The sequence below is a fragment of the Pteronotus mesoamericanus genome, unplaced genomic scaffold (genome assembly GCF_021234165.1).
Source record: "Pteronotus mesoamericanus isolate MK-2021 breed Mesoamerican mustached bat unplaced genomic scaffold, CSHL_Meso_final scaffold_533, whole genome shotgun sequence".
Taxonomy (NCBI): domain Eukaryota; kingdom Metazoa; phylum Chordata; class Mammalia; order Chiroptera; family Mormoopidae; genus Pteronotus; species Pteronotus mesoamericanus.
Genome location: NW_026555320.1, coordinates 5,789,668 through 5,811,396, shown reverse-complemented (window position 1 = coordinate 5,811,396; position 21,729 = coordinate 5,789,668). Strand labels below are relative to the sequence as shown.

Here is a 21,729-nt window from a genome sequence, read left to right as displayed (position 1 = left end):
GGGGGCGTGGCAGAGTCCACCAAAGGACCCAATGAGGCTGTGGGAGGCGGGGCTCTTCTGGCGCTTGGGGGCCTATCGGGACGCGGAGTCTTGCCAGACCGCCTGGGTTCCGCCGCCACGTGAGTGTCCCAGCGGCGGCTGCATCACACCCGGTGGTCAGCATGCCGGCGACAGCAGTGGCTCGGAAGCGGGGAAAGCCGGCCTCGGGGGTCCGGGCCGGTGCTGGGAACGGCAAGCGGCGGCGAAAGGTGAGCGTGGCGCTTCTGCGGGCCGCGATCGGACCTGTTCTCCGGACTACCGCCATCCCACCTTCACCCCCTCCCTTCCCCTCCGCGGTCCTCTCCCCGACCCTTCTCTCGGGACTCCAGCTGGACTAAGCTTCGCTCCTCTGTCGCCGGCCAAATCCTGGAGCCACCGCATTTCCCAGCCCCAGGGCTCTCGAGAGACCGGAAGGGGCCCTTGGTCAGTGTCGGAGTGGTCGGGACCCCTGAGCTAAGAAAGGATCATTCTCGTATAATTCCCAGGCCGACTGTGCCGGGGACAAGGCCAAGGCCAAGGCCAAGGCCAAGGGTGGCGACAAGATGAATGAGGAGATCTCCAGCGACTCTGAGAGTGAGAGGTGAGCTCTGCTTTTCTGCTCTGTGGAAGGGAACGCTGAGGCCCATGGTGTATGGAAGTCTCAGTGAGTGAGAACTCCGGCCCTTGGCCCGCAGGTCTTGGCTCTTTCTTCCAGTTTCTGATCCTGAGTAGTCTCATCTTCCCCGCAGGGCCTCTGTCCCAGAGGGAGACCAGTGAGACCTCTCTGGCACATGGCAGAGTGTCAGGGAGCTGAGCCCAGGCTGGGCTGACTGGGAAGGGGAGAGGGATACAGGAGATCCTGGCTAGTTCTTCACTCCCTTTTCCCACAATTTCTCAGTTCTGGGTCTTTCTCCTGACTCTCAACAGAGGCCAGGCCCTGGCTTCGCTTTGACAGCGCAGAGGTGAGCAGGCAGGTGAAGACTGAGTGTGTTGTAATGGGATGTGTGCCTTAGAGCCGTGCGTTCTAGGAAGAGAGGAGGGGACACTTAAGTAGGTCCTGGAAAGGTGGAGGAGGCCCTTGTGGAGAGGTAGGGAAGGCGTTGAGGGACCAGAGGAAGGGGTGGGGTGTAAGTGTGCCGGACCCGGAGGCGGAGAGGATGGCAGGCCCGGTGGTAGGAGCGTCCGGCTTGCGGAGGGCTTTGAACGCCTCCCTCATTCTGCAGGTGGCAGCGTGGGGGCAAGTGGCAGGATTTCAGAGGGGGCTCGCAAAGCATCCAGCCTGGCCCTGTGGCACGGAAGTCATCATACCAGGGAATCCTGGTGCCTGCCTCAAGCGCTGGCTTTGGCAATTCTGCGTCTCCAACTGAGTGCGTGTTGGCCTTAACCTGCTTCCAGAGAGACTTAAGATGCTTTGCTTAGTCCTGAGGTTCCTGTGGGTGGGTGGATGCCAAGCTCTCTGTTGAACACTTTTTTTTTTTAAAGATTTTATTTATTTATTTATTTTTAGAGGAAGAGGGGAAGGGAAGGAGAGAGGGAGAGAAATATCAATGTGTGATTGCCTCTTGTGCGCTGCCATGCCCCCCTCCCCCCACCCCGAACCTGGCCTGCAACCCAGGCATGAACCCTGGATGGAATTCGAACCAGTGACCCTTTGGTTTGTAGGCTAGCTCTCAGGCCACTGATCCACACCTGCCAGGGCCTGCTGAGCACTTTTAAAGGTTTTCAAAATGTATTGTGAAGTGCATTAAATACAGAAGAGTCGATGAAATGCATTTCTTCTGGAGAGCGTGGTGAGGAAATGGTGAGCCTCTGGCACCCCCTACTTAGGTTAAGAACTAGATCATTGCAGCAGCTTACAAGCCGAGTTGCCATTCCTGACTTGTGTTAGTCATTTCTTTGGTTTCCCACTTTGCTCCCTTTCTCTTCACCTCTTTTTCATTTTCCCCTTCAGTTCTCATCTTCACACAGTGACATCCACCTTTCTTAGTGTGGCGTTCTGTGGGTGTTGCCGGACGCATACCACTGTGAAGACAGAGAAGAGTTTCATCACCCTCCAAAATTCCCCCTGCTCTTTGTAGTCAGTTCTCCCCCAGCCCCCACTCAGAACCAGTGTCCCTAGAGTTTTGCCTTTTCCAGAACATGGTGTGGGTGGAATCACACAGTGTGTACTTGCCTTGGCTTTCTTCAGAGTTCTGTCTGCTCTGTGTGAGCCCCGAAGCTAGGGATTGGTTGGTTTGGGTGATGGAGCAGAAATGCCGGGCTGGGTCATGTGAGGAAGGGTGAGGTGCTGAGCGGTCTCCGGAGCATGGTCAGGTCTTGAGAGTTCCCAGAATCTTTTCTGGGAAAGTCACGGGCAAGGTCACGCACGAGTCCTGGGAACCAGTCGGGCACCTGATGGGAACAAGGTGTCTGCAAGTGTGTGATCGGGACGTGCGCTGCTGGGTTTTCTGCTTCTGGGCGCCTGCAGCCTTCCTTCAGCTCCCAGGAGCAAGTCAGAGGAGGACTTGCCTTGAGTAAAGTAAGTGCCCCAGCTGGTGCGGGGACCCGGACACAGAGGGGAAAGCGGACACTGCACCAGCACCAGGCCAAGCCAGGCCTGGCGAGGCCTCCCTGGGGCCGCAGCCTCAGGGGGAGGGCGGAGGGCAGAGGCAGAGCATCCTGTGTCAGGGCAGAGGACGGTGCCGTGGCATTGGGGTGACGAGACGCCGGGTGCCCGCCTCTCAGGTTCTGACCTGGGATCGGGGCTGGCCGCTCCCCCAGTCAGGGTGGCGGTGGCTCTGGGGGCTGCCTTTCCTGCTCTCCACGTTGGGTCTCCTGTCCCCCAGGCTGACCTCATTCTGCGTTGACCCTCCTGTTCGCGAGCTCGTTCTCTATCTGTAAAGGAAGGAAAAAGGACCCCCTCTATGGCTCTTGGGACAGCTGACAAGATCTGCAGTTGCCACTCGCGGCGTGACTGGCATGGAATGCCGCGGTCAGCGCGTTCTTTAGAGTTCTGTGTGTGCAGCTCCTGTGTCTTCCCGCCGTCGGGGTTGGTGTGAGATGTCTGAAGCCCTTTGGATTCCTGACTCTTTATACATGACCTGATTTTTCTCAGGGGCCTGCAGAACCTTCGCTTTCCCTCCGGAGCTGAGGGATTTCACAGTGGCCTCTTTGGGTTTGGGTCTGTTTTCAGGCTTCTGTCAGGCCTGGGCGGGCCCTTAGTCAGTCGCCTCTGCAGTGTCCTGCACTGGCCAGGAGGGCTGGCAGGGGGTCTGCCGGGGGCACGGTCCTCGAGGCGGGAGGAGTGGGATGGGCATCCCCCAACCCAGTCCCCCTCGGCCCACAGCCTCGCTCCCAGGAGGGCAGAGGAAGAGGAGGAGGAGGAGCTGGAGGAGACAGCACAGGAGAAGAAGCTGCGCTTGGCCAAGCTCTACCTTGAGCAGCTCAGGCAGCAAGGTGAGCCTGTGGGCGGGGCAGGCGAGGGGTGGGGCCTGCGCCTAAGCCTGCCTGCTGCAGGCACCCAGCGTGCTGCTGGGGCTGGTGGTGGTGGTGGCTGCCTTGTGGGAGAGTGGCCGGAGCTCTAATGGGCTTCTAGGGGGGCGGCCAGACTTCAGGGGCTTCAGACAGATCTGGTACGTAAAGGCAGGCAGAGGAGGCGCTGGGCCCTCCATCCCCTTGCCCGAGGCAGCCTGAACTTCCAAGTGTTTGGGGCCCGGGACTGGGGCGGTGGGGTGGGGATGGCAAGGGAAAAGCAGGGTCTTGGCCTGGGTTCACTTGGCCTGGTCTGTCCCCCACAGAGGAGGAGAAGGCCGAAGCCCGCGCGTTTGAGGAGGACCAGGTGGCAGGGCGCCTGAAGGAGGACGTGGTGCGTGAGGTGGGAGGGTGGTGGGAGGAAGGGGGGGCGGCCGGTGCATGGGACCTCACGCCCGTCCTCTTTCTGCAGCTGGAGCAGAGGGGCAGGCTGCAGAAGTCGGTGGCGAAGGAGGTGAGCAGGCAGCGCCCTTTGGCCTAAGACCGGAGGGGATTGGGGTCCCTCCTGGGTTGGTGGCAAATGGCTCAGCTGGGGGCTCAGGCTGTGGGGTTTTTGCTTGAAAACACGGTGGGCACTTAGACAGGCAGGGTCAGGTCAGGGCTTGATCGCCGTGCAGCCCGTGGTCAGCTTCCTCCTGGGCAGGGAGCTGCAAAGGGTGTGCGTGCAAGGTAGGGGTGCCTCCCTGCCCTCCCCGCTGCAGTGACCCAGCCCTGTCTCCCAGATCCAGGCCCCTGCCCCAGGCGACATCCGAATCTTGCGCGGACACCAGCTCTCTATTACGTGTTTGGTCATCACCCCCGACGACTTGGCCATCTTTTCTGCTGCCAAAGACTGCACCATTATTAAGTGTGAGTGAGGGCCTGCGTGGGTGCAGGCCCGGGGGCTATCCGGGAGGGCCGGCCTGCGAGGAAGGAGGCATCGGCACAGCAAGGCCCGATGTGGGGGCTTCTAGAGGGAGGCTTGCTCCCACAGTCCTGTTTCTGGGTGGCAGTGGAGCGTCTGCCTACGAGTGGGGCTTGTGAGCTTCCTGTCACTGTTATTGGAGATGGTCAAGCCGAGGCAGGATGATGACGGGACTCTGTGCTGCTCTTGGGGCGCCGGACGAGGACCCCCGAGGCTCTGTTCGCCCTGAGATTGAGTTCCTAGTCCTCCAGGGTTCGCAGCCTCCTCCACTCGCAGTGGGAACAGGAAGAACGTGAACTGCTGGTCCCAAAGCACTTTCCTCTCCCTTTTCTCCCGGGCTTCGTGGCTGCCCTTTAGGGTCATTGTTCCCACTTAACAGATGAGGTGACTGTCCAGGGGCTCCCAGTGGCTGAGCCAGCCCTGACCTGAGGCCAGGACTTTTCCCTTGGCCCCATACTGCGCTGGGTGGTGAGGTTGCCAGCCAGCTGGCCCCCGTCCCAGTAGCCACTCTCTTTCCCCGGTGTCAGGGAGTGTGGAGAGTGGACGGAAGCTTCATGTGATCCCACGAGCCAAGAAGGGTGCGGAGGGGCAGCCCCCAGGCCACAGCAGCCACGTCCTCTGCATGGCCATCTCCTCGGACGGCAAGTACCTCGTAAGGCACGGTGGGCCCTGGGGGCGGGGGTGGGGGCGGGGCCCGCCAGGGGTGCCTGTGGCCACTGCCCTCCTCACCACAGGCCTCGGGCGACCGCAGCAAGCTCATCCTCATCTGGGAGGCCCAGAGCTGCAGGCACCTGTACACCTTCACGGGACACCGGGACGCCGTGTCGGTGAGGAGCGGGGCCCCCTGGGTGGATGGGGCCCAGGCTTGGTGCTGGGCCCTGCGGGGCGGGGTGGGGGAGGCAGGGGGTTGCCGTCCTGAGGGAACCTGCACTTTGGTGTAGCGAGTGGCACTGTCAAAGTCATGCACGGGGCGAGGGGGTAGGAGAGGGCTGGGGGACTGAGCGGAGTTCGCCGGGGGGCAGGGAGGCCTCTGAGAAGCCAGCAGCTGCTCGCAGGCAGGTGAGCTGGGGGAGGGCGGGGGAGCGGGCGCGCAGCACAGAGCTGTCACACGCCACCCAGGGTGGGCCTGGGGGTCGCCTTCCTGTGCCATTGAGGCTTGCTTTTCAGGAAGTCCCCTCTGGGCCTGACCTCTGTGTCGCGTGCTGTGGTCCAGGTCCCCTTCATCCTCTCTCTGTGTACCCCTAGGGCCTGGCGTTCCGCAGAGGCACCCACCAGCTCTACAGCACGTCCCACGACCGCTCCGTGAAGGTGTGGAACGTGGCGGAGAACTCCTACGTGGAGACGCTGTGAGTGCGTGGGGAGCGGGGAGCGGGTGTGCGGGTGTGAGTGTGCGGGTGTGCGCCTGCGAGTGCACGGGTGACTCCTCCCCTGTCCCCGCCCCAGCTTCGGGCACCAGGACGCTGTGGCTGCCCTGGACGCTCTGAGCAGGGAGTGCTGTGTGACGGCGGGGGGCCGTGACGGGACCGTGCGTGTGTGGAAGATCCCCGAGGAGTCCCAGCTGGTCTTCTACGGCCACCAGTAAGGCTGCGACCGCGCCAGGCGGGGGCTCCGTGGGCTGCGGGGGCACAGGCCACACCCCTCACGGCTCCTTTCTCCAGGGGCTCCATCGACAGCATCCAGCTCATCAATGAGGAGCACATGGTGTCGGGCGCAGACGACGGGTAAGGGCTGCCTTTGGGTGTCCTGCCCCTGCGCTGCTCTTAGACTTGCAGGTCGCGGGCTGTTGTAACCACTTCACGTAGATGGGGACTCTAGGGCCAAACTCAGGCGACCTTGTCTGTGTCCCACGGGTGGTGCACACTGGACCCCCTCCCAGCGTGCGGCCTTTCTGCCCCTCCCCCGCCCCTCACGGATTCTGCTCCCTGCCCCAGCTCTGTGGCTTTGTGGGGCCTCTCCAAGAAACGGCCGCTCGCCCTGCAGCGTGCGGCCCACGGGCTGCGGGGGGAGCCGGGCCTGGAGCAGCCCTTCTGGGTGTCATCGGTGGCAGCCCTGCTCAACACAGACCTGGTGGCCACAGGTGAGTGCCCTGCGTGCTCGGGGCGGGGGGGGGGGGTCCCTGGCAGGACCGTTGTGGGTGCTCACTGTCTCCCTGGCCCCCAGGCTCCCACAGCTCCTGCGTGCGGCTCTGGCAGTGCGGGGAGGGCTTCCGGCAGCTGGACCCTCTCTGCGACATCCCCCTGGTGAGTGGGCCCGAGCACCCCGCCCGTCAGGGCCATCGGGGCTTCTCTTTACGCCCGGCTCCTCGCACGGGGCCGGGGCGGCAGGGGCCCTCCCTCCCACTCCCTCCCCTCTCCCCTCCGCCACCGCCCGCCCTGCCCTGGGTGCTGGGGTGCCGGGCAGCGAGCCGCCTGGGTGCAGGCGTGGAGGCCTGGCCCCGCGCTGGTTCCGCGCGGCTGGGGCCAGATGGATGCCAAGCGAGGGCGAGCTGACTCAGTGACCTCGGGGAGAGCGGCAGGCCTGTCAGTGACGGCCGGTGGCAGGGCAGAGCTCCAGTCAATGGTGATGGCCATGGGGTCTCCAGGGCCCCACAGCCAGGAGCCAGGCCCTGGGCCACACCGACATCCCGTGTGTCCATTGTCTCCTAAACCCTCACAACGCCTCCCCTCGCCCGCGCGGAGGCTGAGGCCCTGAGGGGTCACGGGCTGGCCCAGGCGGCGGGAGGTGGGCAGAGCAGGGCTTGAACCCAGGTCTGCGGAGGCCAAGCCCTGGACCCTGGTGCTCAGGCTGTGGTGGCGGGTGGGGTCGGTTCTCACATCCTCTGCGCGGTCCCTCTCTTCTCAGGTGGGCTTTATCAATAGCCTCAAGTTCTCCAGCACTGGGGACTTCCTGGTGGCCGGAGTGGGGCAAGAGCACAGGTATGAGGCACTGCTGGAGGCAGTGGGTGGGGGGGCGGCAGGGGGGCGGGGGTGCCGCGCCAGCCTCAACTTCTCCCTGTCCCCTGCAGGCTGGGCCGATGGTGGCGGATCAAGGAGGCTCGGAACTCCGTCTGCATCCTCCCGCTGCGAAGGGCCCCGAGGCCCACAGCTGCGGGCTCCTGACGGCCTTCTGCTTTATTTAAGTCCTTCCCAGGCCAAGCCTGTCCTCTTTGTATTAAAAGTGTCCTCTTTGTATTAAAAGTTCCCTTTTTGGGGCCTTGTCTCCTGCAGCGTCTTGGTGGGGAGGGAAGGAGGGGGACGGGGAGGGTGGCCTGAGGGGTTCCTGTCCTTTTCCAGGGAACGTGATGGTGGAGCCCTCTGCCGGCTCCTGGCTCCTGGTCCCCAAGGGCCCTCTCTGACCTCACCGGGCCAGCTCCCTGCCGTCCGCTCCAGGCTGGCAGGGCTCAGGAGCTGCTGACCCGCCAGCTAGAAGGCCCCCTGTCCAAGGGCAGTAGGGGCAGGCTGGGGGCCGAACTGAGGTGGAGACAGGCCAGATGGGGAAGCTGGAAGGGGCAGATTGCCCTGGCCAGGCTGCATGACACGTCACAGCGGTGACCCCGCCAGGTACACATGTCAGGAATGTTGGGCCTCCTGATTTCGCCAGCTGGACGGTTCGCTGCTGTGCGGGGCGAGGAGGTGGGGCAGCAGCTGGAGGCACCGATGGACACCGACGTCTCCCCGGCGGGAATGAGGCGTGTTAGGGATTCCCCCCTAACGTTTTCCTTACTCGTGGGGCCCAACAGCTGAACCTGTGGCTCTCCAAGGCCAGTGTGGTCCCTGCAGGAGGAAGCTGCAGGGTTTCCCTCCTTCTCCTGAGCTTGGGAGGCCTGCCCCTCAGACAGACCTGGTCCTAGTCCTGCCTCGGTGCCCCGGGCCACGGCGCCTGGTTTAGACGGAAGCCCTGGCGGCCTTTTACGGATCAGAGATGTTGATAGAATCCACTCCCCGTGTCCTACCTCAAACTGGGCTCATTAGTGACCTCAGCTTAGCTCCCGCATAACATTGCAGGCAACACGGAAACACCCCTAACATATGAACCCCTTTGCTACTGGCACCCTCCCAGAGAGAACCTAAGGTTGGCAGACGCACGTCCTCAGCATTGCAGCGACTGCAGTTTCTCCTACAGCTGCTGTGCTCGCCTTGGTCAGCCGAGCCTGCTTTGCTGTAGAGGGGCTCAAGTTTACTTTATTTTATTTGCAGTAAAGAAAAGGAGAAAAATATCGATATGCTAGACATACATCAATGGGTTGCCTCTCCTGCGTCCCCTACTGGGGACTTGGCCTGCAACCCAGGCCTGTGCCCTGATGGGGAATTGAACCAGCAACCTTCCGGTCTGCAGGCCGGCGCTCAGTCCACTGAGCTACACCAACCAGGGCTTAACTACCTTTTTTAAGTGTACATTTCAGTTGTGTTAAGTATGTTGACCTGCGCCACAGATCTGGAATGTTTTCATCTTGCCGCCTCTGAAACCCTAACTATGAAAAGCGCCCACCTCCCCAGAGCCTGGCAACCACCACTCCACTCTCCGTTTCTGTGAGTTTAAGTAACTACTTTGGACGCCTGATATACGTGGAATCATACAGTATGTTTTTGTGTCTGGCTTATTTCACTTAGCATAGTGTGTTCAAGGTTCATCCATGTAGCATGTGACAAGATTTGAAGGCTGAATAACATCCTAGTGTGTGGATACACCACCTTTGGTTTATTCATTCTTTGGTCAGTGGACATTGGGTTGCTTCCACCCCTTGGTTCTCGTGCAGAACAGTGCTATGAACGTGAACATGCAAGTAGCTCTTTGAGAGCCTCCTATCAATTTTCTTGGATGGATACAGGTGGTCCTGCTGGGTCATGTGGTGGTTCTGCTTTAATTTTTTGAGGAGCTGCCATACTGTTTTACATAGTGGTTATACCACTTTGCAACTCCACCAACTATACAAGTGTTTAAATTTCCCCACGTTCTCAACGATCCTTTTTTTTTTTTTTTTTTTGATAGCATCCTGATGGGTGTGAGGTGGCATGTCATGGTAGTTTTGGTTTGCATTTGCCTAATGATCAGTGATGCTGAGCATCTTTTGCTTATTGGCCATTTGTATATCTTCTTTGGAGAAAGTAGTCCTTTGCCCAGTTTTGAATTGGGTTGTTCTTCGTTATTGAGTATATCTTTTTTGATGTTTGCTGAGATTCTTGAATCTATAAAATTTATGCCTTATTCCAAGTTTGAGAAGGTTTTAGCCTTTATTCAAAATTTTTTTCTACACTAATTTCTGGGACTTCAGTAACTTCAATAACATAAATGTAAGACCTTTTGATACTATTTTGCATGTTAGTCTCTTTATTTATTTTTTCTGTATTTTTTCTCTATTCAGATTAATCTCTATACTCTCTATTCAAATTCCCTGGTGGATTTCTCTCTCCATTCTGCTAGCGAGTCTGTCAGTGGATTCTTTATTTCAGATACTGTATTTTACAGTCAGAAAATGTCCATGTTGTTTCTTTTTTGTTTTATTTTTTACGTCTCTTCTGAGAATGCCCATCTTTACATTGAGTTAGGAAGGGTTTGCCCTGCCCTCGTGGACGATGGTTACAATAACAGCCTAGAAGTCTTCGTGTGACACGTCTAACATTGATGGGCAGATTGCCCTGGCTCTTCACCTGGTGAGTGATTTTGGATGGGATCGGGGGCATTTCCTCCAGCCAAGGAGAGGGTCCTTCACGGGCGTACGGCCGTGGCAGTGCCTCTCTGGGGCCTAATCGCTGGGGCAGAGCCATGGGACAAAACAGAAAAACGAAAAAGAAAAGGAAAGGAAGCAAAAAACATGCTGTCTATAGTCTCTGGATTGAAGTGGTGTCTTTTTTATCTGCTCCTCTGGTGAAAAAGGCAGGAAGGGCTTTCTCTTGTATTATGTGCTGACCACACTTGTCATTCTGCCTTTGGGCCACCCTCAGCTTTGACCTGGAAACTGGAACTGATTGTCCTTCAAGTTTGGAGGTTCTCCCCAGTCCGTGCGTTCTTCTTTGCTTTTTGTACTCGTAATGCTCTGTGCTCGTCGTTGAGAGGGACTGGCTGGAGGACCCCTGTTCCGTCCCGCCAGTATTAGATTCAACAGTATTTTAAAGAAATTTTAAAAGATGGCCCTTTCTATTTACACTCCCTTTTACCACTTCTGGGGCTTCTATTCCTGTCTGCTGATCTGGGCTCCCACTTGGGATCTTATTTTTAGCATTTCTTGTAGCATGAATCTGCTTGTGTTAACCTATCTCAACCCTTTATTTATTTTTATTTGTTTGAAAATGTCTTTATTTCAACATCATCTAAAATAATCAAGGTATAATTTATGTGCAATCAAATGAAGAAATCCTACCCGGGCAGTCAAATGGATTTTGACAAATGGATGTGTCCCATGACCTACACGCCATCGAGGTGCCGAACACTTCCAGCTCCCCGGAAAGTCCCTGTGCATCTTCCTAGTGACTCTCGAGCCCCAGAGGCAAACTCTGTTCTGATTTCTATCCCTGTCCGTTAGTTCTGCGTGTTTTAAAACTTCATAGACATGGATTATACAGTATGTTTTGTTTTGTGTTTGGCCTGCCTTGCTCAACATGACATCTGTAAGACATAACCCTGTCCCGCCTGAAATAAATACAAAACAATAATGACTGTAATTGAAAAAATAAAGATATATCCACATCAATGCATGTGTCATTAATTAGTTCTTTGCTTTTCATTGTTTAACAGTGTCATTTTATGAGTATACTCGAAGTTCACCCTTCTGTTTGTAGACGTTTGCCGTGTTTCCTGGGTTTGGCTCTGTGATCATCGTGCTGCAGGCGCTGTGATGTTGCTGTACAAGGCTTGTGGTCACGCACTTTCATTTCTGCTGTGTAGATACCTAGGGCTGGGATGGCCGAGTCATGGAGTAGGTGTGCGTGTGTGCTTGATGTTGTCAGAATCAGCCACACAGATTTCCAAGTCGGTTCTTTCAGCTTGCCAACATTGGGTTCTCATTTTTTTTTCTTTATGTTTTAGTCATCTTTAGTGGATATGTTGTGGGATCCCACTGTGGTTTAAATTTTGCCTTTCACTAATAAATAATGACGTTGAGCAACTTCTCATGTGTTTAGTGGCCATTTGTGTATCTTATTTTATGAGGTACTAGTTTAAGCCTTTGGGCGGTTTTTAATGGGTTGCTTGTCTTTATTGAGTTGTAGAGCATCTTGTATTCTGGGTATGAGTCCTTTGTTAGATGTATGTGTTGTAAGTGTTCTTTTCCTAAGCCTGTGGCTTTAAAAAATGTTATCTTTTAAAAAAATATTTTATTTTTTGTTTTTAGAGAGAGGGGAAGGAAGGGAGAGAGGGAGAGAAACATCGATGTGTGAGAGATACATCCATCAGTTGCCTCTTGCACGCCCCTAGCTGGAGATGTGGCCCACACGTCAGGCATGTGCCTTGACTGGAAATCAAACCAGTGACCTTTTGGTTCACAGGCCGTTGCTCGATCCACTGAGCCGCACCAGCCAGGGCTTTTGTCTTTTGATGAACAGTTTTATTTATTTTTTTAAAAAGATTTTATTTAGTTATTTTTAAGAAAGGGCAGGGAAGGAGAAAGAGAATGAGAGAAGCATCAGTGTGTGGTTTTCTGTCGAGTGTCCCCTACTGGGGACCTGGCCTGCAACCCAGGCCTGTGCCCTGACTGGGAATTGAACAGGCAGCCTTTTGGTTCACAGGCCGGCGTTCAATCCACTGAGCCATACCAGCCAGGGCTTGATGAATAGTTTTAGTTTGGACAAAGTCCAGTCTATCAATATTTTATACTTAGTGCTTTCTCTATCCTAAGAAATCTTTGTCACAAAGTAATTCTCATGGATTTTCTTCTATAAGCTTTATAGTTTTAGCTTTAATTTTTGTTTAGGCCTATGATAAATCTTGAATTAATTTTTTTTTTGTCTATGACATTAGGTAAGGGTCAAGTTTTTTTTTTCCATTGAAAAATGCATTTCTACATTTAATTTTTGGGGGATGCATTAAAAAAATCAATAGATGTCATAAATGTGAGTTTATTTCTGGCTTCTCTATTCTGTTTTTTGATCTGTTTCTTCTTACACTAAAATTGCACTGTCTTGATTACTGTAACTTTATAATAATTTTTCAAGACAGTAAACCATTGTCTTCAAATCAATGTAAATCCTTCCACTTTATATTTCTATATCAAGAATTTCCCAGCTGCTGCCCTGGCTGGTGTCGCTTAGTGGGTTGAGTGTCAGCCTGTGATCTGAAAGGATACCAGTTTGATTCCCAGTCAGGGCATTTGCCTGGGTTTCAGGCTGGGTCCCTGGTTGAGGGTGTGCGAGAGGAAACTGATCAAGGTTTCTCTGGCACATCCATGTTTCGCTCCCTCTCTTCCTCCCTCCCATCCCCTCTCTTTAAAAAAGTTAATAAAATCTTTAAAAAAAGAAAAAACATCTCCCAAGTATTTATCGATGTTTGTTACCCTTGTGTCTTTCAATTTTGGGGGTGCTTTTTATTTTTATTTTGAAACAGCTTTATTGGGATATAATTCACATGTCATATAGTTCACCCATTTAAAGTGTACAATTCAGTGGTGTTTAATATATTCACAGATATGCGCAGATAACTCCCTGGGTACCTTGCATACTTGCTAGGTTCCCTTACTAGTATTAGAGATAGACATCTTTGGAAATTTTTATGTGAATCACTTTTGAAAAAATTTTAGGCATTTTATTTCACTTTCTTGCCTTATTGCTTTATGCACTGGTTTGGACCTTCAGTACATTGTTAAACAGAAGTGGTAAGTATAGATCTTTTGTTTTTCAATGTTATTGTCTGTGAGTGTAGGATTCTAGGTTGGCTCCCTCCCTCCCTCCTGTTTTTTGGCGCTTTACAATGTTATTCCATTTTCTTATGGCTTCCATTTGTTTCTGATGACAAACCAACTGGTATGTTAATTTTTCTTCCCCTAAAACTAATGCAACCTTTTTATCTGGTTTTTAAAGATTTGTAAAAATCTTTTCCAGCAATTTTACTGTTGTGCCTCAATGTGGGTCTTACTGGTATTTATCATGTTTGTATAATTTTTGACTTGTCTTTGATCTTTTTCACCCTATTCATTATTTATTTTGGATATTGTATTTTCCAGTTTTAGAATTCCTACTTAGTTTTTGTCCTGTCTTTTTAGAGTTAACATTTATCTGCTGAAATCCATTTTCCACTCATTTGTCTGCCGTTTCCTCTAAATTCTTTGTTCATTGTATCCATATTAGTATCCTAGTAATTATTTTAAGTTCTTGTCTGCTAATGTTCCAACATGAGTCATCTATGGTCTGCTTCTGTTGATTTTTCTCTTGATTACAGGTCACATTTTCCTACCTCTTCACGTGTCTCACTTTTAAAATTCCATGCCAAGCACCGTGGGTAAAAGCAGTGGAGATTGAGGGAGGTCATTTTTTCAATTAATTAGGAGTCCAGTTGGGTTGAGAGTGGGTCCCCCTTTAGTTAGCTCTCATCTACCTTGGTTTCAAATGTCGTCAGAGGACAGGAGCAGGCAGAGGTGGGGCGGTCCCTACCTGGTGTCTAGGGTCTTGTGCCTGGTGGCTTTTGCATGTTTCAGAGTAAGAACAGAGCTAAGAACTTCTGCAGTTGGTTGCCCCTCACGTATCTGATTGCGGCCTTGAGCCCCTCGGGGCGGGAGACAGGAGAGCCCTTGAGCCTGCGGAAACCTGAGGCAGCCCCGGCGGCCCTGGGGGCCTCACAGAGCTCCCTGGACATTGCACGGGTGGGACAGCAGCTCCCTTCTTGTTTCTTAAGGTAACCACTGGCAGCAGCTTGGTGTATATACCTTTCTCCCCCTTTATTTATATGTATTTACAACATGTAAGTACAATTATGTTTGTATCTTGATGGTATTATTTACTTAAATGGGGTCATAACGATCTTCAGTTTTTTCACTTATAAATACATCTTGGATATACTTATCAATACATATAGATCAAATTAATTATTTTTTAACAGTGATATAATCTTCTGTAGGATGCATGAGCTGTCAACCATTAAATCAATCCCCAGTTTTACCAGCTGGAGATATTACCAACGACTGACTATCTTTATGCACCTTTACATCAATGGGCTGGTATTTCTGGAATCTTGCATCTATAGTCAGGGCTTTGGCCATTTCCGGCAGAAAAAAATGGATAGACTTTCGTATTTTCCTTGGAGAGGGCTCAAGTATTGGGAGTCATCCTGGTTCCTGAGTCATAGCTGCCCTTATGATGTCATAGGTCTCCCCCCTTTACTCCTTCCACCCAGGCCATGGCTGGAATAACACAGGCCTGAGGGGGTTTGAACCATCTACACCCAATCCATGTGGGATCAATGGTAAGGGACTGACACCCAGGCTTTTTAGGGATGTCTCCATAGGTGCGTCAGGATGAGGGGACCCCCGGCATCTGAATACCCTGGGAGGCCCTGGAAGCTGGGCAAGTGTGGGGTCCTTAATGGAGGGGTGGGGAGAGCAGCCTTCCCCTCTCTGGCCTTCCCCTGCCTGCTGACCGCAGGAGGCAGACCAGCCTGGAAAAGCGGAACACGCTAGACATGAGCCTCAGCAGGGAGGGGAGCCCGCTGGTTCATCCTCAGCACCTCCGACCCCGAAGAAGGTAGAGGTAGGTAGGAGGGGCCTTGGCTTGGACGGGTCTGGCCTTTGTGTCCTAGAGCTGGTGGCTAGTGTCTTTTGTGTGGTCCAGAGCTAAGAACAGGAATACACTCCTTCTTGTCTGTCCCCCTTCCCCATCTATTTTTCAGGCTTACAATGCAAATGAGGTTGAGACAAAGAGAGTGGACAATGCTAAAAAGAGCCCCAGAGAAGTATGACACCCCCCCCCCCCGCCCCCCGCCGCAAGATCCCCAGGGCTGGGGCTGGAATAGGGGGGCTGTAGTCGTGAGATGGAATGGCCATCATAGGGGCGGCTGGGCTTTGTCAATAGTCTGTTGTGTGTGTGTGAGCTTGTGCACCATGTTTGTGTGTTAGTTAAGATCTAAAGTGTTAAAGTCAAGAGAAAGGAAGACAGAGAGGTGGGAGCGGGAGAACTCCCCCTGGTGGACGGAACTGATAATACTATGGCGTGCGGAGGAAGAGCATGTTGTGGGTGGGAGCTGGAGTCAAAGATGAAAGGGCAGAGTCCACCAAAGAGGCCAGCAGGTGGGTGGGGTCTGACAGGAAGGGTCACGGGCCCTGGTTAGGATGACACGGTGATCCTTGGACCCATAGATCACAGTCTTCCTGCCCCAGGCTGGCCAGCTTGATTCATACAAAACTGGGTGGCCAGGGCAGATGTGATCCCATTTTACAGAAGGGGACTCCGAGATTCAGAGGTCAGCATGTTCATGTCCACAAACCAGGGAGGCACGGAGACAGGACACCTACTTGGGCTTCTGGTTCCAGGGAGCGCCCCACCCAGTGTTCCTGGGAAGGAGGGACTATTGACAGAGAGTCAGCGTCCCTTCCCGCAAACCCTGGGCCTGAAGTGGGTGGGGGGCCATGCTCTGAACGTCCTCTTTTTTCTTGCAAGATCCCAGGAAACAAAAATAAGTCCCCCCCTCCTAATCCGGAAGCCGTAAAGATCCAGGCCTGGTGGCGCGGCACCCTGGTGCGCCGGACGCTGCTGCACGCAGCGCTCAGAGCTGCCATCATTCAGCGCTGGTGGAGGCAGGTGCTCGCCCAGCGGCTGGAGCGGCGGCGGCGGGCGGCGCTGGAGATCTTCGCGGAGAAGGAGTGGGCGGCGGTCAGGCTGCAGGCCTGGGTCCGCATGTGGCGTATCCGTCTGCGGTACTGCCGCCTGCTCCACGCCGCCCGCGTCATCCAGGCGTACTGGCGCTGCCGCGCCTGCACTTCCCGGGGCTTCATCAACGGCCACTACAGAGTCATGGCCAACCAGCTGCATCTCGAGCTAGAGATCGTGCTGGGCTCCGAGCCTTGCTTTGTGTCAGAATGTATTCCCCTCCCAATAAAGCAGTGAAGTGGTCTTTCCCCAGCCTCCCTCTTCCGGACAAGCTCCAGGAGGTCAGGGCGGACGATGGCAGATACTGAGCGTCTCCCAGGCCAGCTCCGAGGAGTCGGGGACGGTTGTCGGGAGAGGGGAAGGCATTTGAACACTCGCTAGACTGAGCAGAGACTGGCTGGCCATGTCTGCGCAGGTGGGAAAGTTGGGGGTGCAGATCTGCCACGCCGGCCACCTCAGGGAGCATCCTGCACGTCTGGTCTGTATGGTGCATCTCCACAAGGGTGACGGGAGCGTTGGGGGCAGGGTAGATGGCGGGTAGTGGCAATGGCAGCACATTTGCCAGGAATTCGCCCAGCCAGGTCTGGTTGTCTGGGGCTTGTTCTCCCACCCCCAGTGACTGACGTGAGCCTGGGGTTGGTAAGCCGGCCCCCGGACACGCAGGGGAAGGAGAGACCGCACGCAGGAGGAGGCGGGCTGCTCCGGACTCAGGTTTAATCAGCGCAGGAGCTCACAAACGAGGCTTGCTCAGGGCCACAGGACGAGTGGACCTCCGTCCCCGCCCACCAGGAAAAAGTTCACAGCGAGGCCTTAACTGGGTCCAGCCCCATGCGCTTTCAGGCGGTCTCAACACCATGTTCCTGCCTCCGGGCTGCGTCCTCCAAGATGCCTCTCACTGTAAGAACAGGGGGCAAAGGGCAGGTTACATTTCACGGACAGGATGGGTGAGGAGCCTACCTCCCAGGTCAGGGGGGGTCACGTGCTCTCGATGACCTCCTCCAGCAGCCCCGAGGCCCAAACTGGAGGTGCTGAGGGCACAGAGCCCCGGTCCTCATTCCTGCCTCCAACTTGTCGCTCACCGCGCAGCCCCGGCCTGTACATGCCTGCACATGCCTGTACACACCTGCACAGCATGCTACTGTGCCGAAAACCATAGGCAACTGAAACACAATGGTAAGTACTTGTGCGTCTAAATGTTTCTAAACATAGAAAATGTAAAACAGTAAAAATACAGTATAAAAGATAAAAAAGTGATACCCTCGTAAAGGGCACTACCTACGAGCGCAGTGTGCAGGACGGCGGTCGGTGTGGGCGAGTCGGCAGGGAAAACCGCACAGCACTGCAGACGTCACAGACCCTGTGATCCCCGTGACGCTGTTTATAAAACGACATGTCATTCAACCAAACACAAGCAAAACGACGCTGTCAAAAGACACAGTGACCGGGAGACGTGTAGGCTGCTGCTGGCAGACTGTTTCACAGCAAACATAGTTCTGTAAGTAGGGAGCGTGCACTCTAAAATAATGATAAAAAGTATAGTGAATGTATGAACCAGACATACTCGTTTATCATCATTATCAGTCATTATGCATGTATGTAATTGTAGGTGCTATACATTTTTTAAAAACTTGGGTTATTCTTTTAAATATTTTACTTATTTTTAGAGAAGGGAAGGGGGGTAGGAAGAGAGGGAGAGAAACATCCATGTGTGGTTGCCTCTCCCACACCCCCTATTGGGGACGTGGCCCACAACCCAGGCCTGTGCCCTGACTGGGAATCGAACCAGCGACCCTTTGGTTCGCAGGCTGGCGCTCAATCCACTGAGCCACACCAGCCAGGACGTAGGTGCTATATTTTCATACAATTGGCAGCACAGGCAGTGTGTTTGCACCAGCATCAGCACACACACGGGGGGATGTGCTGCACTATGACGTTATGAAGGCTACGATGCCACCAGGTGATAGGAATTGTTCAGCTCCGTTATAGTCTCACGGGACCACCAGCGTATGCACGGTCTGTCATTGACTGGCTCATAACTGTAAAAAGGCGTGAGCGCTTGCACGCGATGTGGGGCAACACTGGACCGTTCGAGCGCCAGAACGCTCTGCGTTCGTTGCCTGCTGAGGCTGCAGTTGAATTGCAGGGTCTTCTCCCTCCACCCTTTCCTGTCTCCTCCCCTTTCCTCCCATTGGCATCGATCCCAAGGACGTTCCCTAATAAACGTCCTGGACACTCAACTCCGGGCCGGAGCCTCCTTCCCTGGAGACCCCGAGTGGAAATGATCGGGGCTGGAGGCTGAGGAGGCAGGCGGTGAGATGGGGCTCTGAAGCAGGGTCCTTCCCTTTGTCTGCGCCTGCCTGTGGGGAATGGAGAACGGGCCTTGAGGTGGTGGGTTCAAGGCTGACCCTTTCCCGGGTGTGGCCTGGGGTGGCCTACAGAGGGCAGGGAACACACCGGCCGGTGTGACGCGGCGGGTACTTAAAGGTGTGGGGGAGTTAACTGCAAAGGTCTGGATGGCTATTTCTAGGCTCCACTGAAGCTCTGGGACAAGATAACAAAAGGCTTAGGGCATGTGATAGGCGGCGAAGATCCCCTTGGTAGCGGCTGCAGAAGCGCTCATCCCGCTGGAAGGACGGAGAAGCTGAGGGGCAGGCTCAGGGCCCTAGCGTCTGAGGGCCGGCCAGCCTCTTGAGAAGGTAACACGCCACTGAGAGTGGGTGCTTCGCCCAGAACAGGGCTGCAGTAGTTTGGGTCGGTGGCCCTCCCAAAACTTGAACCCCCCGGTCCCCCTGGACCCTTTGAGTCTGAAGAAGCATGACCGTCCTCCCTGAGCTCGCAGGTGGCAACAGAAGCAGACAAGGGGAAACCGAAGACGCAGGCCACCAAGGCAGAGGACCTAGACTTTCAAGCAGCCCGCCACTGCTCTGCCACCACCCTCTCTCAGCTCATACCTGGGGCTTCGGGCACGCCTTGGGATCAGCACATGGAGAGGGGAACGTCCGAGCCTGATTTGTGGATTGTTAAGCTGCGTATGTGTATGCCACCCCACATCAGACAGCGGCAGAACTGCAGCCTCGCTCAAGGGGAGCCTCGAATGGCAGCGGGGAGGGGGCCGCTCGCTGCGCGGGGTTTCCGACGGGCCTGGGGCGGGGCGGGCGGGGAGGTCTCAGCAGTGGTGGACGCCTTGCTGGTCCGCGTCCCGGCAACACGGATGACTAATACAGTGATACCCACCCTTAAGTTTTCAGCACTTTCTATTTCATAAATGGAAGATAGAAAATTTTTCCATTTGTAAATTTGTCCAACTAAGCCTTTGTGTTTTCTTTGTGTTTCATACATATTTTCACCACCGGCAGTTTTATCACATCTTAGCAGGTTCCACTTCAGCGTGTACTGAATCAGTGCTTTCCCCGCCCCTTCCTCAAATATATTTGTGTCACGCAAACTACTCATCAGCCCAAATTCTTCAGTCTCGCCAAACTTGGCGGTCACCCCTTCGATGAGCAACAGCTGAACTGTACCAGTGACGTCTGCCAGTGGCTCAGTGAGAGCCAAGGAGAACCGCTCGAAATCCCTCGGCTTGTTTTTAACTGACAACCGATTTTATTCCCAGCATCTCCTCCTCTTGCCGCGGCTATTCTCGCCCAGAGGCTGATAGTGTTCAGTTTGTTTTCTCCGGACACGTTTTTTTTCAGCTGCTACAATTAAGCATGATTTAATTAACTCACCACCAGTAAACATCTTTTCTCGCTTGGCTAACAAATGAGCAATTTGGAAACTGCTGGCAGGTTCATTTCCATCTATTTATTTTCATGAAGACACCCCGCTGTGATGAGCGTCAAAGCTGAACGTTCCCGCGTCTCTAGTGCGTTGGCCTTGCTAGCGCAGCAGGTGGCGCGGCCTGGTAAGGTAGGCGTGTCCCGCCGCATTCTTTTAGCGCGCAAGTGTCGTGGCGCTGTGAGCACAATACTTTGCCACTGTCTTAACTGTGAGACTTTTCCACCCCACTTTGCTCCTCTTTTCTTGGTTCGGCATGGCGGATAGGCACCGGCCATAAAAAAACAGGCCCCGGCACAGCAATGTGTGCGGCACCCGAAACTCCAGGAGATTCACTCGCTGTGGCCCGACAGCCACGGGAGGGCGGCAGGCTGGGGGGCTCCGTGGGCCAGGCGCCGTCTTCCATCGCCTCCTACTGGGCGCCCGAACAGACTCTGAGGTGGGAAGTCACGAGTGCCTTGTCAGGAGGTGAGGAATACGGTATCAGGAAGATGAGGAAGCTGACCTGTCATATATTTACAGCAGATCTTAGCCCATCCTGCAGGACGCTTGGCGGCAGGCAGGGCTCTTTCAGAGTCGTTCCAAATCCAGGCAAGGCGGGGTGGTCGTTGTCCCCTACTGTACAGTTGCCTAGGCTGCTGTCCGAAGTCCCACAGACGCTTGGCTTAGACAGCAGCCGTGTGCCACCTCATGGCCCCGGAGGCCGGGAGGCCAGAGTCAGCGCGCCTGCAGGGCCGGGTGCCCCGTGAAACCTGCCGGGGACGATCTGTCGTCCTTGCTTCCTTCCAGCTTCTGGGGGTTTGTCGTCGGAGTCCCCTGACTTACGGGCACACCACTCCAACCCTCCGCCTTCACACAGCCGTCCCGCGTGTCTCCTTTCGGTGCACACTTGCGCTGTGGCCCCATTTTCCCTTTTCTTATAAGGGCACCCGTCATATTGAATTAGGACCCACGCTCATCACCTCATCTTAACTTGACTACACCTGCCAAAACTCCATTTGCAAAGAAGGTCCTGTTCTGAGCCACAGGGGTTAGGATTTCAATACATCTTTTCTTCAGGTCGGGGACACAATTCAGCCCATAGCACCAATGGTAAGCCAGTCCCTGGCTGCAGGCTTTGCCTTAGGAGCGCTCACAACCTTGATCAGATCGCCTCCTTGTGGCCAAGGCAACTCCCAGCGTGGGGCCCGGCGGCAGCCACTATTCACAGCACCTGGGAAGAGAGGCTGTGCTACACCTACACGATCACTACAACCCACCTTTACATCGCTCAGATCTATGTGCTCTTCACGGTAACTTTTCACCACTTAAGAATAGCGTTTTCGACACCTGGCTGATGTGGCTCAGTGGATTGAGTGCCGGCCTGCGAACCAAAGGTTCGGGGGTTCAATTCCCAGTGTAGGGCACATACCGGGGTTGCAGGTCAGGTCCCCGGCAGGGGGCGCATGAGAGGCAACCACACATTGATGTTTCCCTCTCTCTCACTCTTCTCCTCACTCTAAAAATAAAATAAATCTCTAAAAAAAGAATAGTGCCTTCAGGACTCACCTCAGCCTGAGATGGTCCTGGCGGGTTCCAGCTCCCAGCACCCCCGTCCCTCATCCCCGGGGTCACGACACCACTGACACCCCAGCCCCCGCCTCTTTCCTGTTTGAGCCCCCCCTCCTTCCTGAGCCCAGCCCCCTTGTTCCCCGGGGCTCCGCGTGGGGTCTCTCCCGTGCCCGCGGAGCAGGGAGCTGACTCTGCCCCACTCTG

General features: G+C 54.6%; 2 protein-coding genes across 2 annotated transcripts; both read left to right on the top strand.

The window, feature by feature from the left end:
• The first annotated feature begins 105 nt into the window (after nt 1–105).
• On the top strand, nt 106–7,608 carry RRP9 (ribosomal RNA processing 9, U3 small nucleolar RNA binding protein). Its single transcript, XM_054594821.1, has 15 exons — nt 106–248; nt 525–619; nt 3,344–3,453; nt 3,795–3,862; nt 3,941–3,982; nt 4,251–4,377; nt 4,960–5,084; nt 5,167–5,259; nt 5,678–5,778; nt 5,876–6,010; nt 6,091–6,153; nt 6,364–6,509; nt 6,593–6,672; nt 7,274–7,347; nt 7,437–7,608. Exons 1-15 carry the CDS (start codon nt 162–164, stop codon nt 7,528–7,530), a joined length of 1,440 nt encoding a protein of 479 aa, XP_054450796.1. The 5' UTR covers nt 106–161; the 3' UTR covers nt 7,531–7,608.
• Nucleotides 7,609–15,721: 8,113 nt separating this feature from the next.
• On the top strand, nt 15,722–16,434 carry LOC129087605 (IQ domain-containing protein F1-like; the record flags this gene model as incomplete). The annotated part of the gene is made up of 2 exons (XM_054594537.1): nt 15,722–15,790; nt 15,988–16,434. Coding segments are annotated over 2 exons (516 nt in total), but the record flags the coding sequence as incomplete, so codon positions are not given.
• Nucleotides 16,435–21,729: the final 5,295 nt, after the last annotated feature.

Excerpts from the sequence above, each read along its gene's own strand:
- RRP9 (XM_054594821.1), top strand. The coding sequence starts at position 162 with ATGCCGGCGACAGCAGTGGCTCGGAAGCGGGGAAAGCCGGCCTCGGGG. Across the intron at positions 5,779-5,875 it reads AACTCCTACGTGGAGACGCT|CTTCGGGCACCAGGACGCTG; the intron begins GTGAGTGCGTGG and ends TCCCCGCCCCAG. Across the intron at positions 7,348-7,436 it reads GGAGTGGGGCAAGAGCACAG|GCTGGGCCGATGGTGGCGGA; the intron begins GTATGAGGCACT and ends TGTCCCCTGCAG.